The following is a 26,407-nucleotide window of genomic DNA, read 5'->3' on the forward strand; positions in this document are numbered from 1 at the left end:
ACCATGCAGTCTGGGTACTTCAAGTTAAAAAAAAAAAACTGGGACGTTGGCAAAGAATGAATCGAAGGTAGGTTTTAGCTCTAAATTCTGTAAGGCTATACCTTATATTCAGGGGAACCACTAATATTTTTCATGAAAAATATAAATGATTTCCCCTAGTGACAGAGGTTAAAGGAGGCTGGATCAACCCAGGAACTAGCAGAACATATAGGAGTGTGTGACTCACCAACATGATTACAAACACATCTCCTCTACACCGATGCTTCACTGAAGAAGTGAAAGATCATGCGGACTGCAACGTGAAATGGTTCCAAGATGCGTTATGATGTTCATTATACTAGTCTACTTTTCTGTAAGTTTGAAAACTTTCAAATAAAGAGTTAAAAATAATATATATATCTAATAACACATACAATGCTATCTGACTTGGTATACTCTGACTGCTGGAAGCTACAAAAAAACAAAAAGGAGAACTCTTAAAAATACATACTTCTATGTTGAGGCTGATGGAAAGAATAAGTTTTGCTTCTTTCTGGAGAGTAACTTCTACTGCTGACACTGGAGCCAGATCTGCTGTGTGGAGAATCCTTTCGGCCTACAGGTGATTCTCTGAAAACAGGAGTGTCTCTTTTATGAGGTGACCGGTCTCTCACATAATGGGAGGAGTAGAAATTTTTTCTTCTAAAGCTGTCTCTCATGTCCCTTTGAAGTAAAAATAAATAAGTTAATTGTATTTTGTATTCTCTATACATAAGAACAAATAGCAAAAGATCTGGTCATACACTTTATGTTGTAATTTTTGTTCCCTTTTTCTACAATCACCTACTTCTGAAATCAGTCAATAAAATGAAGCTTTATCAGTAACATATTTAGAATGCAGCATTTTTTTAGTTTGGTTAACCATGTGGTTATGTGCAAAAGTTACTTATTTTAAGCAAGCACAAAAATTTATACATGTGAAAAACATGGTCATATAGTTTCTACTTCTGTTTGCTACTAACAACACACCACACAGCTACTACTCCATCAAAGACTGCTAGAAAATGCCAAAGATTTCCCCAGTGAGATAGTTCTTGGCCTATTATCCTCATCTAAGCATAGCACTCAACACTTCAACTGATGCAATTCCCCACTACCCTGCCCCATGGTAATCTGGCAGCGTTTACAGACACTTTTGTTGTTACAATTGGAGAGGAGGGAACGCAACTGGTACCAAGATGCTACCAAAATGCTACGATGCCCAGAACAGCTCCCACACATACAGAATAAAAAATTATGAAATCCAAAGTGTTAACAATGCCAAGGTTGAGAAACCATGGTAGATACTTATTAAATCCTTGCTCTCTGAATTTATAACAGAGTGTTGCCTGTCTCTAAATAGCAACTTTTTGTATCACCTTTACTTATACAAGTTAAATTGCCTTATTAAGCAATATCATCAACTCAAAGCAGAAAGCAAGGCCAAGTAATAAAGATTTATAAAGCAAAACTATCATTAAAACATCAAAGCAAATGAAAATTGATAAAACTACTGAGACAGAAGTTTCTATTTAAAAAAACACTCGGAGTCAAACAGGTTTTAACTGAAGATTTAGCAAACATACCTCTACTGAAATTAAAGAACATTACACTCTAGACAGAAGAATGATAAAAAGATGAGCCAATTGCCATGAAATTTCAAATGCTCAGAAAATAATTTCCGCATATTGACTGGTAGTCCTTAATCTGTAACCAGATTGTTGTCATTAACTATTAATACCCAAACTATATTGTCTTTACAGATATAATGAAGCTCCTCTGTGCAAAAGTAGAAAATAGTTAAAACTCGTTACAATAAATGAACTCAGACAAAATATTAATACTGAAATAAGCCACTAAAACTATAGGAGTCATTGCAAAATCACTGAGAGCTGAAGTAAGTAGCTATATATGTATTATACAGATTTTAGGAACTACCAGGGGCTGAGGACCCAAAGGTGAACCACATACATGTAGCCCCTGCCATGATGGAACTCTCAGGCTAGTGGGAGAGGCTGATACTAAATGTACAGACGAAATGTGCAGCCAATAGTGTGTGCTGGGAGACCAATTAGGAGCATTCTTAGTCCAGGCAAGAGGCAGTGGTGATTTAGATACGGTGGAAGCAGGGGAAGCATCACAAACTCAACATGCACAAGAGAGCAGTTTTGTAGACTCAGTGGGACAAGGTAAATGTTTGACTTTTGTGTGTGAGAGACGGTGGATGCCAAGATGATATCATATTCTGGCACAGTGGATTACTGAAATGAGAAAGCAGACCTGAGAAATAGGTACAGAGTAGGAGAGCCACATTTAGATTCAATCATGCCATATTTCAGATGCTCGTGTTAACAGGCTGGTAAACAACTACAGATACTGGTGACAAGACCAGAAGAGGTTTCTGGTTATAATTATAAATTTGTCTGTAAATAGGCAGCATTTAAAGCCTCTGGTATAGATGAAATCAAAGGATAAAAAGCAGAAGGCCTAGAATCCAAGGCTAGAAAACTACCACACTGAGAAGGATGGGCTGTCTGAGAAGAATGGGAGAGTGAGAGGCCACAAGAACATGAGGGACAGGAGAGCAAGTGAGCAGGGAAGGAAAGGGAAGAGTGCTCCAAGCAGGAGGATAAAGGTTTCCCACAGTGAAAGTCAATGAGCTCCTCCTGACAACTCACTCAGGAAAATGGAGAACAACAAGGCCACATTCAGAGGAAAGGCAGCCTGTTTTCTCTGGAGGGAAAGGGAAGATGAAACGCTGACTTACAGTTTCCTAATCCTGACACCAGATGGCAGTAAAATCACAACAGCACAATTCAGAGCCATCAGTGGCTTGGGGTGGCTAAAGACACACATGGGGGAAGTACATGTCAGATTTTAAAATCTCAGAGCAGAATAACATCTCTCCCCTCCTTCACACCAACCTCTCCTACTGACCATCAGATTAAACAAAAACATCACAGTAGGCATCACCTACCATAAGTATATGGTACTACTTTACCCAAATCATTTATTCACATGCATATTTATGCATATTTTCTCATATCTATATATCTATGTCCTAATATATAAAAGGCACTATGGAAAATTATTCTAGCTCTAAAGAAGCTCAGTATCTAACTGTGGGGATGGGGAGAAAATGTTTCAGAATGTTGTACTATCATTCAGAAGAGAAGTATATATTAATAGATGAAAAACTGACCAAGAAGTCTTTAGGAAAAGTTAAAATATAGATCAACAATGTCTAAGAGAAACATAATAGGCCACAAATGATGTAATAAGAGTTCAAAAGTAAAGAGAAACAGGTGATTTTAGCAATATTTTACTTAACCCAATATACTCAAAATATTATCAACATGTAATCAATATTCTAAAATTTAGTGAGATAATATTCTTTTTCATCTTACATCTTGAAAATCAAGTGTGTATTTTATATTTACACAATATCTCAGTCTGAACTGGCCACATTTCAAGTGCTCAACAGGCACATTTAGCTAGTGGCTCCCATACTAAACAGCACAAATTTAGATGTCTGGGAAAAGCAATCCAAGTTTCAAGAAAAAGCAGAGAAGGATTAAAGGATATGCAAATAAGAACAGTGAAAAGTTTAAAAGGTTATAACTGAAAACCAAAGGAAGAAACTTTCAAAAAGAGAAAAGATAGTTAATATCAAATACTGCAGAAATTTAAAACCTACGAGTTTAAAACCTACGAGTCACATAACCAGTGAGTGGGCTGACCAGTGAAACTCTGGAAACCAAATCAGACTATAAGAAACTATATCTACTAAAGGGATTAAACTATCACTTTTCTTCCCAAAAAAAGTTTGGCAGAAGGAAGAAGGAAGAGAAATTGGGACAATGCTCTGAGAAAAGGGGCTCATCTGGATATATTTGGAAAGTGAAAGTCGCTCAGTCGTGTCCGACTCTTTGCGACTCTGTGGACTATACAGTCCATGGAATTCTCCAGGCCAGAAATACTGGAGCGGGTAGCCTTTCCCTTCTCCAGGGGATCTTCCCAACCCAGGGATCGAACCCAAGTCTCCCGCATTGCAGGTGTATTCTTTTCCAGCTGAGTCACAGGGGAAGCCAGAGAATACTAGAGAGGGTAGCCTATACCTTCTCCAGCGGATCTTCCCGACCCAGGAATCGAACTGGGGTCTCCTGCATTGCAGGCGGACTCTTTACTAACTGAGCTCTGAGGGAATCCTGGATATATTTGGAAGCTGAAGGGAAAATGCTAATTTCTTATAGAAGGAGAAACGGATAATCCAAGACCATTTTAGGTAACTGATGAAGAAGGAGCCAAAAATCACCAGGAAAAAATGGGACAAGGGAACTAAGTAGAACAGAACAGCATAAAGGAAAGAAGAGAGAACACGAAAGGACACAGAGGAAAATTCTCATTTCAAGAGAAAGCATGAGAAATCTATCTTCAGAACTTCTTAACCTCAGTAACATACTTCTGTTGTTTATGCCACAAAGGTGAAAGTCACTGGGTAGTGTTCGATTCTTTGTGACCCCATGGACTTCACAATCCATGGAATTCTCCAGGCCAGAATACTGGAGTGGGTAGCCTTTCCCTTCTCCAGGGGATCTTCCCAACCCAGGGATCAAACGCACATCTCCCACACTGCAGGTGGATTCTTTACCAGCTGAGCCACCAGGGAAACCCGAGAATACTGGAGTGGGTAGCCTATCCCTTCTCCAGTGGATCTTCCTGACCCAAGAATTGGACTAGGGTTTCCTGCACTGCAGGTGGGCTCTATCAACTGAGCTATCAGAGAAGCCCTAACATATTTCTAGAAGTCATCAATACAAAGTAAAGAAAGTAAGGACATGAACAGATGCTTAAGGCAGAGTGGAAATTATTTGTCCTTTGGGGAAAAGTATTAATTTGAGCAGTGTTTCTCAAAGTGCAGGTCCCCAGACATGCACTGCAACCTTGAGAAGGTGACAGAAGTGCAAATTCAGGGCATCAAACCGCCCACTGAGTCAGAATCTCTGGAAGTGAGACCAAGCATTCAGGGCTTTAACAAGGCCCTCCAGATGATTCTGAGGCACACAAAACTTTGAGAAGGACTGAACTAGACAACCTCACTGACATGTCAGAGTTGTTTACATACAACTATGGTATCTCTAAGTCAAGGAAGCATTACTACAAACAAACCTAGTGGTGTGATGGAATTCCAGTTGAGCTATTTAAAATCCTAAATGATGAAACTGTTAAACTGCTGCACTCAGTATCAACAAATCTGGAAAACTCAGCAATGGCCACAGGACTGGAAAAGATATTTTCATTTCAATCCCAAAGAAGGGCAATGCCAAAGAATGCTCAATCTACTGTACAACCGCATGCATTTCACATGCTAGCAAGGTTATGCTCAAAATCCTTCAGTCTAGACTTCAGCAGTATGTGAACCGAGAATGCCAGATATACAAGCTGGGTTAAGAAAAGGCAGAGTAACCAGATATCAAACTGCCACCATTCACTGGATCATGGAGAACACAAAGGAATTCCAGAAAAAATCTACATCTACTTCTGCTTCACTGACTAAGCTAACGCCTATGACCGTGTGGATCACAAAATGGTGGGAAATTCTTGTAAAGAGATGGGAGTACCAGACAACCTTACTTGTCTCCTGAGAAACTTGTACGCAGCTCAAGAAGTAACAGTTAGACTGGGACATGGAAAAAAGGACAGGTTCAAAATTGGGCAAGGAGTACAACAAGGCTGTATATTGTCATCCTGATTATTTACCTTCTATGCAGAGTACATGACATGAAATGCCAAGCTGGATGAATCATTAGCTGAGATCAAGACTGCTGGGAGAAATATCAACAACCTCAGATATGCAGATGATACCATTCTAATGGCAGAAAATGAAGAAGAACTCAAGAGCCTCTTGATGAGGGTAAAAAGGAGAGTGAAAAAGCTGGCCTGAAACTCAACATTAAAAGAAAGAAGATCATGGCATCCCATGAAGAAGATCATGGTCCCATTACTTCATGGCAAACAGATGGGGAAAAACTGGAAGTAGTGACAGAATTTATTTTCCTGGGCTCCATTCGTGGTGACTGCAACCACGAATTAAAGGACATCAGCTCCTTGGAAGGGAAGTTATGACAAACCTGGACAGCATATTAAAAAGCAGAGATATCAGTTTTTCAACCAAGGTGCATATAGTCAAACCTATGATTTTTCCAGTAGTCATGCATATGCATATGAGAGTTGAACCATAAAGAAGGCTGAAAACTGAAGAACTGATGTTTTCAAATTGTGGTGCTGGAGAAGACTCTTGAGAGTCTCCTGAACTACAAGGAGATCAAACCAGACAATCCTAAAGGGAATCAACCCTGAATATTCATTGGAAGGACTATTGCTGAAGGTGAAGTTCTAATACTTTGGCCACCTGATGCAAAGAGCCGACTCATCGGAAAAGACCCTGATGCTTGGAAAGATTGAAGGCAGAAGGGGGCGGCACATGAAATGGTTAGACGGCATCACCGAGTCAATGAACATGAATTTGAGCAAAGTCTGGGAGACAGCAAACGACAGGGGAGCCAGGCGTGCTGCAGTTCATGGGTCTGCAAAGAGTCAGACACAACTCAGTGACTGAACAACAATAACAAGTCAAAAACAGTAACTCAGAGCTCATGACAGAGGCAGGACATTTTTCATTGATGATGATTCTAGGGTTTTGACCATGCCAGTGGACAGCTAAACAGAAGAGTTGAAAAACACAAGACTGATGTTAGTTAAAAGTATCACCAAATCAAAACAGAGAGGGATGGAGAAGACTGTGTGCCAGAAACTATAATAATCCAGAAACAAGGAATTTGTTGTTGTTTAGTCACTAAGTTGAGTCCAGCTGTTTTACAACCCTGTGGACTGTAGCCCACCAGGCCCCTCCCTCGGTCCATGGGATTTCCAAAGCAAGAATACTGGAGTGGGTTGCCATTTCCTTCTCCAGGGGATCGTCCCAACCTAAGGATTGAACCCATGTCTCCTGCATTGGCAGGCAGATTCTTTACCACTGAGCCACCAGGGAAGCCATGGGGTCCTGAAAATTCATCAGAGAGTACAGAGACAAGGACAGGTGGTATAAATGGAGAAATTCAGAGATGACATTGCAACTGTGGCTTGCAGGAGGTAATAAGAAGCAAGAAGTAGGCCTAGAGGTCATCTCAAGAACCAATGAATTAGGATGGAAGTGGTTTCAACTTGTGAAAGTTAGGTTCCTATTGCAGAAAACAGATGGAAAGAACAGCAGAAAATATACCAGTTATCTCATTTTTAATCTTCCCTCAAACACATGGACTATCAAGTTACAAAATATTTTACCAAACTTTGAGAGAACATGGGGAAGAGAGTGACTGATTCCCTTTCTTTTAACATACGCCATGACAAATTCAGACTGACTAAAAAGCTCAATGTTTGTAAGGAAGGGATAGGAAAAAAAGACCTGTCTGTCTGTACCTGTACCAGTCTGTCTGTCTGTCTCTCTCTCTCCATATATATATATAAAATAAATAATTATAAGTCTATAAGAAGAAACTACTGTGTATCAAAATACTAAGTTTATATTACATCCAAAAAAAGTGCCTAAAGTTGAAATTTAATTAGATTTAAAGTGACTTTCCAATTAAGGGTGAAAACTTCAACATCAGATGGCAGTATCTTAAATATTAGTCTTTAATAATTTAATGAATGCTGACAAACCACTGAAGAAGTTTTCTGAAAACACCAATAAGAAATAGATGAAGGGCATGAAGGTAAATCAATAGAAGACAAATAAATATGTCATCTAAGTAAATATTTAATGTAATTCAAGTTATTTTAATTTTTTCTATCAAATATGCAGATGATCCTGACCAGTTGTGAAAATTAGGGTAGTGTAGATAAACCTCATCATGAATAAAATACAATTTGGGTTGGGCTGGAAATTACTAGGGACTTAATGGTCCTAAAAGAAAAATATTAATCCAGTCCACAAAAGAGGGTTAGACTTCAAGATCCACACAGAAAGCAAATACTAGATAGAACTGAAATAACAAACTTTTCTGTCAGAATGCCTTTCTCATTTTTAACAATAAATTTCCTTTCTCTTCCTCTATTTATACGTCTATAAAAATCCTTGTCTAGGCTCAACCCAATGTGACCAAATGCTGCAAAATACTTTTAATTTCTTCTTTTTCTTGTCATAACACCTGGTTAATTTAGTTTGTACTTGGTTTCAAATGTCAGCCCAAAGAGTTTCTATCTGAGAGAAAAAGGTCATGAGTATCAAAACAATCCAGTTATCCATAAATAATATAGATGTGTTACTGTGTATCACTAGTGCATGTGACATTAGTTTTATGAAATAACTGAGTCCTAATTTTCTTAGATTTTTGTCACCCACTATAATTTATGACAAATTTATGAGGTTAAAAATAGATATACAAAGGCTTGGTTTGTTTTTTTTTTTAATTATGATAATATGGCAAGGACAAATTGAGCAACCTTGTATCTTTTACCTTATACTGAAACAAAACCCTTTCATAGATTTATTTCTATTTCTTGATGTGAGAATGTAATGGGTCTTTAAAGCATGTAATTCAACAGAAAATCAATAATGCTTTCATCTATAAACCTATTCCTAATAAAATCCAGGAATTTTTCCTTTACAAATGATTTCTATAATGTGACTGTACTATTCATAATATTAAAGTTTTAAATTTTGATTTTTAATTAGAAATTAGTTAAGCTTTTTTTTTCTTTTATTTCATTGATACTTCCTATTTATTATGTGGGAGAGCAAAATATTTCCCAATTATTTAGTAAATCACTTTAACTACTATTAACAACTTATATAACTAAATATTTTCCAATGTCAATATTCTCTTAAGTTCCCCATTTTAGATTTCTAAAACTGATCTTCCACTACTTAATGCCACCTCCCTCCAACACCAACCTTTCCAATCCAAAAAGAAACCTTTAGCTAATCTTTTACAGAGTAATTAAGTTGCTGTAATTATACTTTAGAGAGGAAAAGCAACCTATAGAAACAGTTTCCTGATGCTTAATGTACTCATGTGACTAGTAACAGCTATCATTATTGCTCTGAGAATCCAATACTGTAAATGCAGAAAAACCTATTTATCCAGGTTATGAATATGAAAAATACTCAAATATATGCAAGAATAAAAAAGGATTTATTTAGTGAGGCTCCTTAGTATACACTAATGGTTCTCAAGTGATGGTGCTTTTGCTCCTACTAGGACAGGTGGCGATATCTGAAGACACGATATTTCTGACTCACAACTGGGGATAGTACTAGCATCTAGTGGGTAAAGCTCAGGGGTGCTGCTAAACATCCTACAAAGCATAGGACAGATCCCCTACAGTAAAAAAAACTGCCCAGTATCAAATGCCAATAGCGTCAAAGTTCAGCAATCCTGAGTCAGACAGACACATGTACAAACACACTCACTCCCTCATAAATTTATCAGTTGAAGAAACAAGAAAAAATATTCAAGAGCTTTCTTGGAAACAATGAACAATTCTAAAATGTTGCTATATAATACACATAACATCAACCACTAAAGTTTCTTCAATTCTCCTATTCAAATTATGTTACATTTTCAAGTAAAATAGTTCCTATTCTATTTTCAATCTTTTAATTTACATACAGTCCCACAGATAAGAGCACAGGCTCTGGAACAAGCCTGTCAGGATTCAATCCTGGTTCCATCATTTGGCTACCATGGGAGAGGTCTGAAGTTACTTAACCTCTCTGTGCCTGTTTCCTCATCTATAAAATGGAAATGATGGGACTAAAAGGAATAATGGCTACAAGCATACATAACATGTATCATGTGTATTAACTTTCTAACTCAAATTAAAGAAAAAACAAACACTGACAATCCCAAGCATTGACAACGACGTGAAACACTGGATTCCACATACAGGAATATAAACAGGCGCAAAGCTGCGAGCTCTCAGTCCACAAATCACCACATGACTAACAAATGCACATCACCATCAGTGACCAATCACACTGCATTTTTCAAAGGCTTTTGGATTGGTCACCATGTATGTGTTATTCAGTTCACAGGCAAAAAACAGAGATGTAGTTTTGTTGCCTTCTTGTGCAGAAAAAAACAGGAAAAGGTGTAATGGTAGGAATGGAATTCAAATTGAATATAAATGGAGTTATGGAAGCAATAAGTGACCAAGGGAATGTTGACAGTGTTGCTTTCAAGACATGCACTGGTGTATTCACAACTATGTATACAAAACAGATAACTGACGAGAACACACTGTACAGGGAAACCTATACAGGAAGGGAGTCTGGGAGTGAGTGGATCTATGTATATGCATGGCCAATCCACTTTGCTAGACACCAGAAACTCACACAACACCGAAGATTAACTATACTCCAAAAAAATTAAAACTAAAAAAAATAAAAGGACTGACAACACCAAGCATTAACAAGGATGTGGAGCAACTAGAATTCTCATACACTGCTCGAAGTAATGCAAAATAGCCACTTTAGCAAATAATATAACAACTTCCTATAATGTTCAACACATACATACCATATAACCCAGAAATCTCACTATGAGTTTACACAAGATAAATAAAATTCTGTGTCCGCTCAAAAGAAAAAAAAGATACGCAGCCTGAGGAAAAATGGTAAAGGCAAACTTACTGACGGCAAACAAGGAAAGGGACTACGACAAAAAGGATAAAGATGTCCCAGAGGAAGTGAGGCTAATAAGAAATCCACAGTAAAGGAACTCTCAGAGATATTTCCAACAATGAAAATGCAAAGGATAAAATGTTGTAAACTGACTCAAACTCAGAACGCAGTATAACAATTCATCAAGGCATAAAAAAGATGCTTCGAGGAGACAAACACTGTTCAAACTACTCATAAGTTTTTGACAAAAGTTTCTAATGTTTTAAATTACAGTGTATTAAATGAATATTAGTTTTATTTTGACAAAAAGTTTTTACAAGTTACAACAACTGTAATTATTGTCACTGACTATTAAGATTGCTTTAGGTCAGAATAACAATCACCTTTGAACAGGAAGAAGAAAGCAACTGAACAGAAGCATGACAAAGCTTCTGAGATGCAAGTAAAATTCTCTCTCTTAACCTGGATTGTGGTTACACTTACGGTTCACACTGAGCTATATACCTTGATTTATGTATTTTGTATATGTTATATGCTCTAGTGTCTTTTTTTTTTAAGATGTTTATTGTCCTCTAAAAATATGACATATAAAAATATAGCTGTCACTTAAAATGGTATGAAAGGATTTTTTTTTAGAAAGCAAACAGAACTTTTATCTTTCAAAAAAGAATTTCCATTATTAATGTTTATTTTAAGGGAAAACAAATTGTAAGATCAACTACTGTCTAAAAAGCCTTATTACATCTTAAGGACTTCTTCTGAACACTCATACAGCATAGCTTACTCGCTCAAGAGAAGAAAGCCCTGTCAACCACCACAACCAATGTGGTGTTAGGTAACCATCTCAGAGGATCACCAAGAAATCTGTGCAACAAGATTAGCTTCCTCCACCTCATGATACTCCCTGCAAAGGCAAACCTTTCCCTACATTGTGACTGGGAAATCATCCAACTTATATTTCACTGTGATCTACTTTTTCATTATTCAGAAAAATGCTGTACCTTAACAAAGCAACTCAACTTTTAACAATGTTTCCAAATACAACTCTCTTTATGTGATCTGCAGGAAAGTCAGAGAACAGATTCAAACAAAATCTCTTTAAATAAAACAGTTTTTTAAATCCTTTGTAATAAAATGTAAAATATAAAGTTTTTTTTCTCCCACAGTTTTTCTTAAATCTTTAGTGCCTGTTATTATATGTATGCAACCAAATGCTATCAAATGACTAGTGAATAAGCAAACACAAAATAATTAGGAAAATTTTAAGTGTTCCATTGCCCTTGGTTTAACAGCTTGTATTTTGGTAAACTCACTCCTGGCTTTAATTCTGTACCATATATTTAACAGACATTTTTTACTAATAAAATCTTTGATGTATTTTTTTTAAATAATTCTATTTCATAGAGTTTGACCTAAAGATAACATTAGTTCGAAGTTTACCCCAGTTTTTGCTCCTTCAACAAAATACCACTACTACTTTAAGAAACACTTAAAAAAAAAAAAAGAAACACTTTTAGGTCCAAAAATGAGGAACTAAATTCTAACTTGACTTTTTGAAAAAAATCTAGAAAAACTGCACAAAAACACTTGATTTTTAGCAATCTGCTCAGTCATCAGAGCAGAGAAGGCAATGGCACCCACTCCAGTACTCTTGCCTGGAAAATCCCATGGATGGAGGAGCCTGGGAGGCTGCAGTCCATGGGGTTGCTAAGAGTCAGGCACGACTGAGTGACTTCACTTTCGCTTTTCACTTTCATGCAATGGAGAAGGAAATGGCAACCCACTCCAGTATTCTTGCCTGGAGAATCCCAGAGACAGAGGACCTAGTGGGCTGCCCTCTATGGGGTCGCACAGAGTCTGACACGACTGAAGCGACTTAGCAGCAGCAGCAGCAGTCATCAGAGAGCTAAGAATGAAGCAGAATTATGGACCTACAAGAGAAGTAAGAAGCCCAGAGAGCTAGGTCTGTCTTTTGGGGGTTGCTTTTGCTTTTATGTATCTGCCAATTTCAAATGCATCAGATGAAAGGATGAAAAGCTAAGAAATAATTTTGACTGCTTCATAGGATTAGGATAGTACATAAAAACAGAGTTCAGATCTTACCAAAGAGGGCTGAAACTACCAAGGCCTACACAATGAGCCGGGTCAACTGGAAACAGACTAGCCTGGCTTCATATAACCTAAACTCCCTAAGGTAAGACCCTTCATCTGAAATATAAGATTTCTGTGTTCCTGAATATTAATTAAAATTCCTTAAAATCATTTTAGATGGGACTTTCACGGTGGGACAGTAGATGGGAGTCCACCCACCAATGCGAGGAACACAGGTTCCACCCCTGATCCGGAAGGATCCCACATACTGTGGAATAGCTAGGCCCATGCACCGCAACTGCTGCGCTCATGTTCTGGAGGCAGTATGCCACAGCTACTGAAGCTCATGTGCACAGAGCCTTCCTGTTTTCTTCTTCCCAGCATCTGCCTGCTGGATGCTGAGACCAGGGTAACCTTGGAAAATGCTATGTGTAGAAAATGACAGAATTCCTTCGACCCTGAGTCCCTGAGTCACTGTATGGAGCAGAGCTCTTCCTGGCAAGTGCAGTGAAGTGAAAGTCGGTCAGTGGTGTCTGACTCTTTGCAACCCCATGGACAATACAGCACACCACAAGTAGAGATTAGCCTCTGCTCAACCAACTGGAGAAGACCCATGTGCAGCAATGAACACCCAACATAGCCAAAAATAATAAATATTTTTTAAAAATTATTTCAGATATAAAAATCCCATTTTAACAAGGAAATCTAAGTACTTAAAATCACACAAGCAAAGTAAATCTAAGATGGACATTCTTAAACACAGAACTATTTCCTGAAGCACTGTATAAATTAAATTCACATATACAACTGTCATTTAGGATACAGAATGCAAAACAAAATCTCTAGATGGATTGTCATTAGTTCACCCCCCAAAAATTAAAAGAACAGACTGATTGATAGAAATATCACCATTCTATTTATACTTTTTTTTTCTATCGAACTGTGTTAGCTCCAGTACTCATTCATAAAATTCATCAATATGGGGGACTTTCCTGGTGGTCCAGTGGTTAAGACTCTGTGTTTACAATGCAGGGACACAGGTTTGATCTCCGGTCAAGGAACTAAGATCCTGCATGCTGAGAAGCATAGCCAAAACAAATTTTTTTTAATTACTCAATATCAGTACAGTATAGTCATTTTTATGCAAGAATCATCCTGATTTTAAGAAAGAATTCTTAACAATTCTTTAACAATGAGCCTGAAGCATGCTGAACACAACAAGATACTGGGAACTTGAGCATGTTTTAATTGAGAGTTCATAATTCACAGGGTAAAACTTTGTACTTAAGACAAACTTCCATTTACTGCAGAAAGAAAACTTACATCAAAAGCTTTCAAAACTATAAAGTTTTAGTGAAAGTGAAAATGTTAGTTGCTCAGTCCCATTCAACTCTTTGTGACCCCATGAACAGTAAGTAGTCCACCAGGCTCCTCTGTCCACAGAATTCTCCAGGCAAAAATACTGGGGTGGGTAGCCATTCTCTTCTCCAGGGGATCTTTCTGACCCAGAGATCAAACCTGGGTCTCCTGCATTGCAGATGGATTCTTTACTGTCTGAGCCATCAAGGAAGCCCTTATAAAGTTTCTAGTTACATTGAAAATGAGGATATCAACAAATATAATGAGCGCAATAAAAAAGAGCCCTTGAAGAAATAAATGTAAGTACAGCTAGAATGCTTACTATGAAGTCTCCCCCTGCCCAAAATCATATATTTAAAGGAACTGATACTTTTTATTATCAAAAAAGTATATAACTTGAGAGTTAGGAAATATCTTTGGCTGCATCACAAACATTTCAGCTGCAATGCTGGAACAGTGCAGGAGGCAAAGTCACCTAGAGAAGGTAAGACAGGAAGAACAAACACCCTATAACACTGTTACTCAACATGTGAACCTGGAACCAGCCGCTCTATTTATTACTTTAAATGCTGGTTTCAAAAGCAGGTTTATAAAGTTCAGGATTCTCATCTGTTAACATAATTCCAGCCCCTCACACCAAACCAGACAAATTGTGATCAACCTCTCAGTTTCAACAGATGTATGTTTGCGGGTTAAGAGCAAAAATCATGCAAAGCAAGAGGCAAAGATACAAGGGGAGGGGAGAAGAGGGAGAAAGAAAGCAAGTTACCTCTTATTCAGGACCTCACCTTTCTTTCCCACATTTAACACTCAAATATTTCACACAAAATACTGGCTACTTCTAGTGAACAGAATCTTCAAAAAGGAATTAAAAATTCAGGAATCATTTTGAGAAAGCATCTGGGTACCTGCTTAAGCAAAGTTAAGAAAAGTTAAGTGCAGACCTCAAATATCTGTTTTTAAGTGTGGAACAAGAGAACGAGGGGGTACTGTGACTTGAGCACACTACCTTTAATTCAGAAAGCGAAGAGGAACTAAAAAGTCTATTCTTGATGAAGGTGAAAGAGGAGAGTGAAAAGCTGGCTTAAAACTCAACATTCAAAAAGCTAAGATCATGGCATCCAGTCCCATCACTTCACAGCAAATAGACGGGGGTAAAAAATGGCAACAGTGACAGACTTTATTTTCTTGGGCTCCAAAATCACTGCAGATGGTGACTGCAACCATAAAATTAAAAGACACTTGTTCCTTGGAAGGAAAGCTATGACTAACCTAGACAGCATATTAAAAAACAGAGACATCACTTTGCCAACAAAGGTTCATATAGTCAAAGCCATGGTTTTACCAGTAGTTATATACAGATGTGCGAGTTGGACCATGAAGAAGGCTGAGCACAGAAGAATTTGATGTTTTCCAACTGTGGTGCTAGAGAAGACTTTTGAGAGTCCCTTGGACATCAAGGAGAGCAAATCAGGCAATTCTAAAGGAAATAAACCCTGAATATTCACTGGAAGGACTGATACTGAAGCTCCAATACTTTGGCCACCTGATGCAAAGAGCTGACTCACTGGAAAAGACCCTAATGCTGGGAAAGACTGAGGACAGGAGGAGAAGGGGGCAAGAGAGGATGAGGCAGTTGGACAGCATCACTGACTCAACGGACATGAGTTGGACCAACCAGGAGACAGTAAAGGACAGGGAAGCCTGGTCCGCTACAGTCCGTGGGGTCACCGAGAGTCAGCCACGACTGACTGAGTGAACAACAACAAAATCAAGTGACTGTCTTGTACCAGAGCTGAGATTAGATGTTTGGAGACCCAGTCTAGAGTTCCTTCCATAAAACCATACCTTTACAGTTAAAAAGTATTCAAAGCATGAGAAATGGACAGAGATCTCCCAGTTAGAATATAGATTTTTTTCTTAGTCATAATTTGATCTCTAATACCTAACACAGTACCTAATGTTACTAAGGAAAAAAACGTGCCTAACCTGATGTAACAAAATTACCAAAAAATGTAATGTTGATTCATTACACACACACAAGTCTATCTAACCACCATCAAACAGTCTAGGGCAGGCATTCCAAGGTGAGAAATTCTGCTCCAAGAACCCAGGCTGACCACACTGCTATTTCCATGTGTGGCTTCTGAGGTCACATGCTTGCTGCCACTGCCTTCCAGGGCCCACCCTGCAACACGGGAAAAGGTAAATGTGTGTGGAGACAGAACTCCTACTCATTTTATACTGGAGATAGCCACAAGGGCACACGCAACGAGTAGGAAGGCTAGGAAAAGTAGTCCATCTATGTGCCTAAGATATGTGAAGAAGAGGTAGAAGTCTTTGAAGAATGATGAAATGAAAAGTTTTCAATGAAAAGTTTGGCATTTCCATGTGAAAAATGTGTCTAATAGGCAGTTGGATGTAAAAATATAGAGCTCAGAAGAAAAGCCAAGGCCAGAGATTTGTTTGTCATCAGCAGCATATATACAAGCCAGAGTTTCTCAAACTCTGCATCACAATCAAATTCCAAGTTTCCACTTACTGAATCAGAATCTCTTGAGATAAAGCCTGGCAAACTTCATTTTTAATGAGCTTCTAAGCAATTCTTACCAACACAAGTTTTAGAAACATGGGCAAAGGGAATAACTGCCATCAAGAACAAAGGTTCAAGGGACTTCCCTGGGGGTCCAATAGTTCAGAATTCACTTGCCAATGCAGGGGACATGGGTTCGATTCCTAGTACAGGAAGACCCCTCATGCCACAGAGCAACTAAGTCTGCGCACACTTACTGTGCCAGCGCTGTGCAAAAAGAGTGCTATGCTGGGCTAAGTGGCATAAGTCATGTCAGACTCTGTGCGACCCTATGGGCTGTATCCTACCCGGCTCCTCTGTCCATGGAATTCTTCAAGCAAGAGTACTGGAGTGGGTTGCCATGCCCTCCTCCAGGGGATCTTCAAGACACAGGGATCTAACCTGGGTTTCTTGGATTGCAAGCAGATTCTTTACCGTCTGAGCCGACCGTCTGAGCCGTGAGGGAAGCTTCCACACAAGAGAATCTACCACAATCAGAAAACCACGCCCATGCACTGCAACAAAAAGTAGCCCCCGATCGTTACAAATAAAGAAATCCTGCGCACAGCAATGAAGACCCACTGCAGCCAAAACTATATAAATGAAAATAAATGAAAAGTTTAAGGAAAGAATAAAGATTCAAGATGAAGTTACCACAAACGAGAGAAGGAGCCAAGAAGTTAACACTGTTAACATGGCCCTGTGGTTTCTGGGCTGCTGTCGCGCAACATTACCTATTAGATCAACAGTTCTCAAGTCTAGCTTCACATTAGAACATCTGATGAGCTTCTAAAAAATATTAATATTGAGGTTCCACCCACCAATTATTACATCATATCTCCAAGAGTGAGGAACAGGAATTACAGAATACTCTTTCTTAAGCTTTACACCTAATTCAGAGTACAGCCAGGACTGAGAAATACCATTATGAGACAGCTGCTATTACATGTTCTTCATTTCAGAGTCCCAGGTTAATGTCCTACTTTAAAGCCTGCAAATCTTCATTTTAATTAATTGTGAACACTGAAAAATCAAGAAATTAAACACTGTTTAAAAATCTGGATTTCTGAGTTCTTTCGAGGTCAGAAATATCTAGATTCCAACATAGCACGGATCAGCTGATACCAGGTAGCAGCTGCTCCAATCTGACCCTCAGCATTTGTTTATATTCCCTACCTGGTCACTGTAAGCACGTGAGTTTTGCCATTAATAGACATGGGCATTATTACTACAGATAAATATGTTAACTACTCACCTGTAAGTATGACAAGTATCCTTTATGTCTAATGGCTATATTTGTATATACTCATGTAACAAAATAAAGAAATCTGAGTCAATCTTGTAAATGTTTTCACATCAGCCTCTTCATAAACCGATCCCTCCAACTTCTTTCTTTAACTGAAACTTTGGCAGTGGAACACAAATACTAGTTCCCTTCAATCTGCTGAGTAATTAGTGCACACTGATGACTTTACCTCAAAATCCTCAGGTACATGGGGCACAGGATTATGTTCTAAATCCTCCATCCTCCAAGAAGAGGGAGAAAGAGACTGGCACACTTCTTATTTAAATTCATGCATACCCACCATAACCCCACACTGCCTCTATTTTCAACCTTCTGGGAATGCTCCCACATTTCCTAAAGCCTGCACTCAATGACACAGTCTGCACTGTAACATAACCTATCCACATCATGAGTGACTATCAGAATTCAGAGGATCATCTGTGCAGCTTGGGAGCAATTTCCTGGCCAGGTACCTCTTACCTCTCCACAATACTTAGCCACTCCCCTAAATCCAAAACCTTGCCACTTATTACCCAGAGGTGCTCTTAATCAGAATCGAATACTGCCTTCTTATAACAATGTCTTATCCTTCAGTTTTCTCACTCCTACTGTAACTCCATCTCCACTTTACAGATACCTGTAAGTCGCCTATAGTTTCTAGCAACCCATGAACCCCATTCTCATTGTGCTTCCAGCCTAAATTACAGTACTTGAAACACTCTATGAAAACTACTAATGTTCCTTCCTGGCAATTCTGATACAACATATGAGCCAAGACAAAGCCTGCATTAATTCCAATATCTGTGATTTCTTCATTGATACTCTTATAGCTGCCATATCCTAGAGAGAAATTATAAGAGCCTACAGATTGATCCCCTACAGGTACATAGTCTCTGATTTCTACTGTGCCTTCAACTGCACTAATAAAATTTTTACTTATCATTAGTGAGCTCAACCTCTCATTCATGTCAGCAAGTATTCTGTATCTTGATAATTCTCCCCAAGTCCTTTAACCTAGTACCAAATCTTTTACTCTCAATGAGTTACCTCCCAGACTGAAAAATATAGCAATCTCCAGACATGAAATAAGTACCTCAACTGCCAGCCCAGATTCCTCTCCCATAATGTGTCTTCATCTGCCTGTCCCTAATTCTGTCCTTCCCTTCTTGGTATATGATTGTCTCCTCCCAACCATCAAAAGTTAGCCCTTCTATCAATAGTCTTCATCTTTGTCCTCATTTAACTGCTTCATCAGTTAGCCGTTTTCTTTCTTATACTCTCAGCCTCTCTTTTCTCTTCATTTGTAAGTGTGCTCATTACTGATCAGCTAAAAATGTTTTATGTGATGTCCATTTAGCCAGTGCCAGTCTCCAGGTAACAACACTGCCTACTTTCTATCCCAATTATTTTTCTTTTAAAGTTATCCACCCAGGTTGAATCTATCCCCTTCACATGTCATTCATCCTGACACTGCCAAACCCAGGAGATATTTTACTTTTTATCACTGAAACATTCAATTGCAAGAGACATCGGTGACCTTTACTGTTGTTTAGAAACCTTTATCTTCCATCACTTCCATAAAAGTGTTTTAGGGGCTCTGACCTTAGTCCATCGCTCTTGTCTAAATATACCTTCTCATTGGACAACCTCAATTTTGAATGCAGCTCATCCCTTGAAACCATTCCTTGTGTACTACCAGTCTCAGATAATGACATTTTTATACACACAGTAAACAAAACAAAAAATCCAGACATTTCCCTCTTCTTTCTTATCATATCCAACAACCACATTTTGCTGATTTTTCAGCATTTATCAAATTTAACCCCTTTCCTCCATCCCAATTCGTCATTTCCAATTCAGATATTCATGGCTTCTTATTCTACCTCTAGAGCCATTTTTAAAAGTAACCCCCTACACTGAAGACCAATCACAATCTGAGTTACTATAGCCCCTCTCTTTCTGTGAAGCTAAAAATTTTCAAGTTTATCAGAGTTAATAGAATAAAACCCAGATTTCTTAATTATAGTTTAATCCATAGTTTTCTAGGTCTTAAATAATCACCTGTGAATAGCTCTACACATCATGGTTTTATACAGCTTTATAAGAATATGGTCCCCATTACTTTTTCTCTGATTAACTTTGTTAACTTTCCTTCAGGTTCTATTCAAATTATCTGCTCCTACAGGAAGCTTTTAATAAAAACTCAGTATAGGACAAGTGCTTCTGTGCGTTTAGCATTTGCTGAAACTTGAGCAGGTACTATGCCACACTACCTACTTATGTGTCTACTTCACTAAGTAGACTGTAAGCAAGTGATATAAGCACAGCGGCCTACACACAGCAAACACTCAATAAACATTTGGACCCCTGAACAAAACCAAAAAAGATATTATACAGTATTTTTCTCTGTCAAAGAGATTATCACCTAAGAAGATTAAAAAGCTATAATAAAAAGTAAAGTTAAACTTACTCTTTTTAAAAACATCAGCATGCAGTATGAAATACTAAAGTACTAAATCAAAAGTTTCCATATGTGAATACAGAGGGGGAAAACAGTATTTAAAAATAAAGTATACTGGCCACTTGGTGACACTCTTGTTCCATATTTTTCAGTATTATTTAATACTTTATTCTACAGGGGAAAAAAGTACTTAAAAAAAAAACTCTTTTTAAAAAAAAAATCAATAACTCTTGATAAAGTATAACATGTTCCTTAAATACAAAGTGAAATAAATCCTAACATATTTTGAATTTCACAAACAAATATGTTTTGTACAAACAGATAATCACTGGGTAAAAACAGAACCAAGTGTAGTAGGTAATGATATACTTGAAATGTAGACAAATTATCAGGTATGTTGCTCTATAAAATAAGTGGTAACTTTCAGAGCATGGGCAGGGGGTGGAGGGTATTGAATGAGGATAACAGAAAACTTGATACATTCTCTTTTCCTCTGTTGACTGTTTCCAGTGACTCCACTCTCCATTAATAAAACATATTTGAATAAGAACTGTCATATATATATATACACACACACACATATATATATGTACATACATACACACACACACACATATACACACATACACTGAGTTTATAAAGTACATAATGTGCTACAATATGAAACATATAAAACAGATTGTTCCACTGCCAGTAATAGACCTCTGGAAGATGGTGTGAAAGCAAGGAAGCCCAGAATGATGGCAATCTGCAAAAGGAAGTGCTGAGCTGTGTAAGAAGAAAAGACTGACAGGGTCAGAAGATTTACTATGTACTGGAATTTAAGCAAAATATCAAGGGTGCTAGTTTCAGATCTGAGATCAGATTTTACCCTATTTACAAGCTAATGAGCTGCTCCTACCTCACGGATGCTTGCAGAAGACACAAAAGACTTAATTCGCCAGCATGGCAAACACCATAAGCACTGGCATGTTTGTGTGAGTTTCTCCAGGTCCCAAGGCCCACAGGGATGATCGGATATAAGCCCAGGTGTAGGCACATGCACATGTGGTGGGTCTGGCTCACACCTGAGGAAACCTGGGAAATCCACTATTTTTACACCAAGCAATAAGCAAGCCTATGAACTGGGAGACTGGGATTGACATATATACACTGCTATGTATAAAAAAAATAATCTATTATATAGCACAGGGAACTCTACTCTGTGCCCGCTGGTGACCTACATGGGAAGGAAATTCAAAACAAAGGCAGTATATATGTATATGCATGGCTGATTCACTTTGCTGAACAGCGGAAACTGACACCACAGTGTAAAACAATTATACTCCAATGTTTTTTTAAAAAAAGATAAGTAAAAATTGAAAGAAAAAAAAAAACAAAACTAGAAGAGCCCAAGGCTTGTAAAAGAACTGGAAAGAAGAAAAACAAAACAAAACAAAGCAAGCCTGCTCTTTAACACAGAGGAAGATATTACCTTATCCTTCAAGACTGCTCTTTAACACAGAGGAAGATATTACCTTATCCTTCAAGACTGCTCACCACAAACCCAGCTCTGAGAAATAAGACAGATAAACAGCGATCAGCGCCTTGCATTCTTGGCATAACTTGGTAAGATGTGTAGGAGTGCAAGAGACGCATGGAGGACTGTTTCTCCCAACAACTGAAAGCCAGGATTCCTATACTGCCATGAAATATGGAAATACTGTATAAAAATAAATATGGATGTAAAAGTGTGTATCCAGGTCTTATCCATAAAACACCACTCTCCGCTAAAGAGAACTTGTGTTCCTTAGAGAAAATGCTCATTTGAGGGCAGGGGCAGGGAAAGTATAAGAAGGACCGAGAACATCTTTCAGCAGAAAGTTAAGAAATAATCAAAAAATGAGGTAGATAAGTCAAAATAACTCAGATGATCTTAATTTGGCAATGAATTCATATACAACACCAAAAGCATTAGCAAGAAAAGGAAAAGGTGATACATTAAATTTTATCAAATTTTAACATTTTGTACATCAAAAAAGGTCATGATCCACAAAGTGAAAAAACAATTTATGGAATGGAAGAAAATACTTACAAACTGTACATCTGAAAAGGATTTAATATTCAGAATATATAAAGAACTGCTAAAACTCAACAACAAAAAGACAAACAGCTCAACTTTTAAATGGACAAATAAAACTAAATAGACATTTCTTCAAAGAAGATACGCAAACGGCCAATAAACACATGAAATGGGTTGTTCATCCTTATTAGTCGTTAAGGAAATGCAAATCAAAACCAGGAGATTCTACTTCATACTTACCAGGATGGCAATAACAATAGTAACAATGGTGATGATTGATGATAATTATAGAAACATAATGAGTTGCTGGTAAGCATGCAGGAAAAACTTGGACTCTTGCACACTGCTGGCAGGAATGTAAAACAGTGCAGCTAATATGGAAAACAGTTTGGTGGTTCCTCAAAAAGCTAAATAAAGCATTACTCTATGACCCAGCAATTCCACTCCTGCATACGTAACCAAAAGAACTGAAAACAGAGACTCAAAACAGACACTCATATGTCAGCGTTTACTGCAGCATTATTCACAACAGCCAAAAGGCAGAAACAACTCAAACGTTCATCAGAAGAAAAATGGAGAAACAGAATGTGGTATACACATACAAGGGAATATTATTCACCCAGAAAAAGGGACGTGGTTCTGATACATGCTACAACATACAACAGACCTTGAAAATACTATGTCAAGTGACAGAGGGCAGATACAAAAGAACAAACATTGTATGAAAGCAACTATACAAAGTATCTAGAACAGGCAAATTCCTAAAAATAGAAACTAGAATGTTGCCAGGTGCTGGGGGTAAAGGAGAATAAGGAGCTATTGCTTAACAGGTATGCAGTTCTGTTTGGGATAATGAAAAGTTTTGGAAATAGTTGAGATGGTTGCACAACACTCTAAATATAATTAATGCCAATGAATTGTATACCTGAAAACTGTTTCCATATTTTATGTCATGTATATTTTACCACAAAATATTTTTTAAAAAAACACACAGAAGCTACTTTGAAGGGATTTGATGGCCAAATTCAGGCATCAAAATAATGATACCAACAGATTATACCACATTGAACAAAACAGGAATCTGATACTGGGTTGGTCAAAACGTTTTTTCAGGTTTTCCATATGATCTTCCAGAAAAACCCAAACGAACTTTTTGGCCAACCCAACATAAACAAAGTTTTGCTTCTTATTTAAAGAGGGTAGCAGACAGAAAGAAAGCTCTTCCTCAAAACATAATGTCTACACAATATAGAAAGAAACATCTAATTATGAAATCACTCATTTGAAAGCATCTCATTACTGATTAATTCAGGCAAGAAACATCAATGGATACTAAAAGTAGGGAGTGAAATGGGATGTAGAATGGCATAATCACATAGTTTCAAAGTATCTCCCCACAAAACACTAACTTCAAGGAAGGAAGCTGAATTCACAGTGAAGAAATTTTGTAGACCCCAATCTTACTAACACAACACCACCAAAAAAGGAAATCAACATTTGCAGTCTAACAAAACACAATAAAAAGACATGATCACTTCAGAAACTGCAGCAGAAAAAAATAAAATGCATACCTTGGATCTAATCAGGAACACCAGACAAACCTAAATTGAGAAATATTCTATAAAATGTCTGTCCTGTATTCATTTTGCCAAAAACAGCCATAAAAATCAAGGGAAGACTGAGGAACTGTTCCAGATTAAAGAAGTCTACAAAAATAGGACCTATGAGCTCAGATTAGATCTTTTTGCTATAAAGCGCATTACTGGGGCACTGTTGGAGACAAAAACAAAAATACTGACTTGACCAGCATGGTTCTCCAAATTGCTCAGAATTGTTTTCTTACAAAAATATACAACTACTCCTGTATGGTTTATGATGCAATGATTTTTTTCCCCCTAGAACAATAGCTACTTTCTACTCACGAAGTCTTTTAGTAGGAACTCTTCCATGAGTCCATCTGATACGGAACAACTTAAAGATAACCAGGAAGACGCCAGCCACTAAAAGCTGTAACTTTTGTGATAGTGTAAAATGTGAAATATTACTGAAGATGTCCAGACATCAAGTGAAGGTGTTGAAATAGAAACATTTTCTAGTTCACTACGCTGCTTCATTTTTCTTCCTAAAAACTGTTTTGTTTTACACCTGTTTACTGTCTATAATCTATACTAAAATGTAGGTTTCATGAAAGGAGTTTATTATCTCCAGAGGCTAGAAGAGTATCTGATGTATACAAAGTACACAGTAAAGACTTAACAAATGAATGAATATAACATATATAATTAACTCTATGTTCTGAAAAGAGAATAAACCTTTTTAAAATTATCTTTCAATCATTAAAATGATTTTTAAAATGATTACTATGTAACAGGCATGGTAAAATATGTTGTATGTGTTGAGTCATTTAATCCTTTTTTTTAATTGAAGTATAGTTGATTTACAATATTATACTAGTTTCATGTGTAAAACATAATGATTCAGAATTTTTTCAGTTTATATTTCATTACAGGTTACTTTAAGATAACAGGTGTAATTTCCTGTACTATACAGTATACAGTTGTTGCTTATCTATTTTGTACACAGTAGTTTGTATCTGTGACCCCATACCCCTAACCTATCCCTCTAACCTTCCCTCTCCTCTTTGGTAACCAATTTGTTTTGCATATCTGTGAATCTGTTTCTGTATTATATACACAGCCATTTCTATTATTTGTTACATTCCACACATAAGTGACATAGTATTTGTCACTTATCTCCTATTTCACTTAGCATAATATTTTCTAGGTCTATCCGCATTGCTGCAAATGGCAGTATTTCATTCTTTGTTACAGCTGAGCAATATTGTGTATGTGTGTGAATACACCACATCTTCTTAATTCATTGTCTATTGATGGGCAATGGGGTTGCTTCCATGTCTTAGCTATTGTAAATAGTCCGTGTATGAGGTATATGCATATATCCAAAAAAAATCTGAAAAGAATACACTTGCTTTAATGTCCATGGTACAGATAAGAAAACTGATCAACTAATGATCAACAGGAACCACTCTGGTGGTTCAGTGGTTAAGATTCCATCCTTCCACTGTAAGGAGCATGGGTCTGATCCCTGGTCAGGAAACTAAAATTCCCACATGCTGTGTGACATGGCTAAAAATTTTAATTTCAAAGTTTAAAAATAGAAAAATTAAAAAAAAAACACTAATGAATCAAAGAATTTCAAACAACAGAATAAGAGTACAGGCAACATTCTCTGATCACAAATAACTAGGATTACTATGTCAGAATCAGTATTAAATTACTATTATTTACAACAGTGCTTAAAGGAAATTTTAAAACTATACTTATGTTAATAGATAAGAAAAACAATTAAATGCCCAAGTTAAAATTTTAGAATTAAATGAAGTGTATTTTTTTCTAGGTTTTTAGAAGGCAAACTGAAAACACATATTAAAATTTAAAATATACATGCCCTTTTGACCCAGAAATTCCACTTTTGGCAACCTATCCCATGGGTATCAAAGTACTATTTCTTAAAGATATTATGCACTCAGAATTACTGCAACATCATTTTGTACTGGAAACTGCATGAATATTCATCAACAGGTAAACAACTGAAATATCTGGTATGTCCACATAACGGAATATTACTTGGAAATTCAAAAAATGTTTAACGAAATAACTTGGAGGGATCTGCACAAGCCTCTAGAGAAAATCAACTTAAGAAAGAAGTGTGTTTAAGTGTTAATTGCTCAGTTGTGTCTGACTCTTTGCAACCCCAAAGACTGGGGCCCACCAGACTCCTCTGTCCATGGGATTTCCCAGGCAGGAATACTGGAGTGGGTTGGCATTTCCTACTCCAGGAGATCTTTCTGA

The 26,407-nt window shown here is 37.4% G+C and overlaps 1 protein-coding gene across 43 annotated transcripts in view; it reads right to left on the reverse strand.

The window, feature by feature from the left end:
* The window catches only part of PPHLN1 (periphilin 1), a 169,325-nt gene that overhangs the window by 96,492 nt on the left and 46,426 nt on the right, over positions 1–26,407 (reverse strand). For 30 of the 43 annotated variants that reach the window (XM_069584575.1, XM_069584570.1, XM_069584554.1 and 27 more), the window contains one exon: positions 491–702. In XM_069584575.1, the coding sequence (XP_069440676.1) occupies positions 491–702 (212 nt within the window). Of the gene's footprint in view, positions 1–490; positions 703–2,785; positions 2,861–26,407 lie in introns of all 43 variants that reach the window. The other 13 variants (XM_070292315.1, XM_070292305.1, XM_070292308.1 and 10 more) reach the window with 1 other exon arrangement.

Source organism: Ovis canadensis, chromosome 3, assembly GCF_042477335.2.
Source record: "Ovis canadensis isolate MfBH-ARS-UI-01 breed Bighorn chromosome 3, ARS-UI_OviCan_v2, whole genome shotgun sequence".
Classification (NCBI taxonomy): Eukaryota; Metazoa; Chordata; class Mammalia; order Artiodactyla; family Bovidae; genus Ovis; species Ovis canadensis.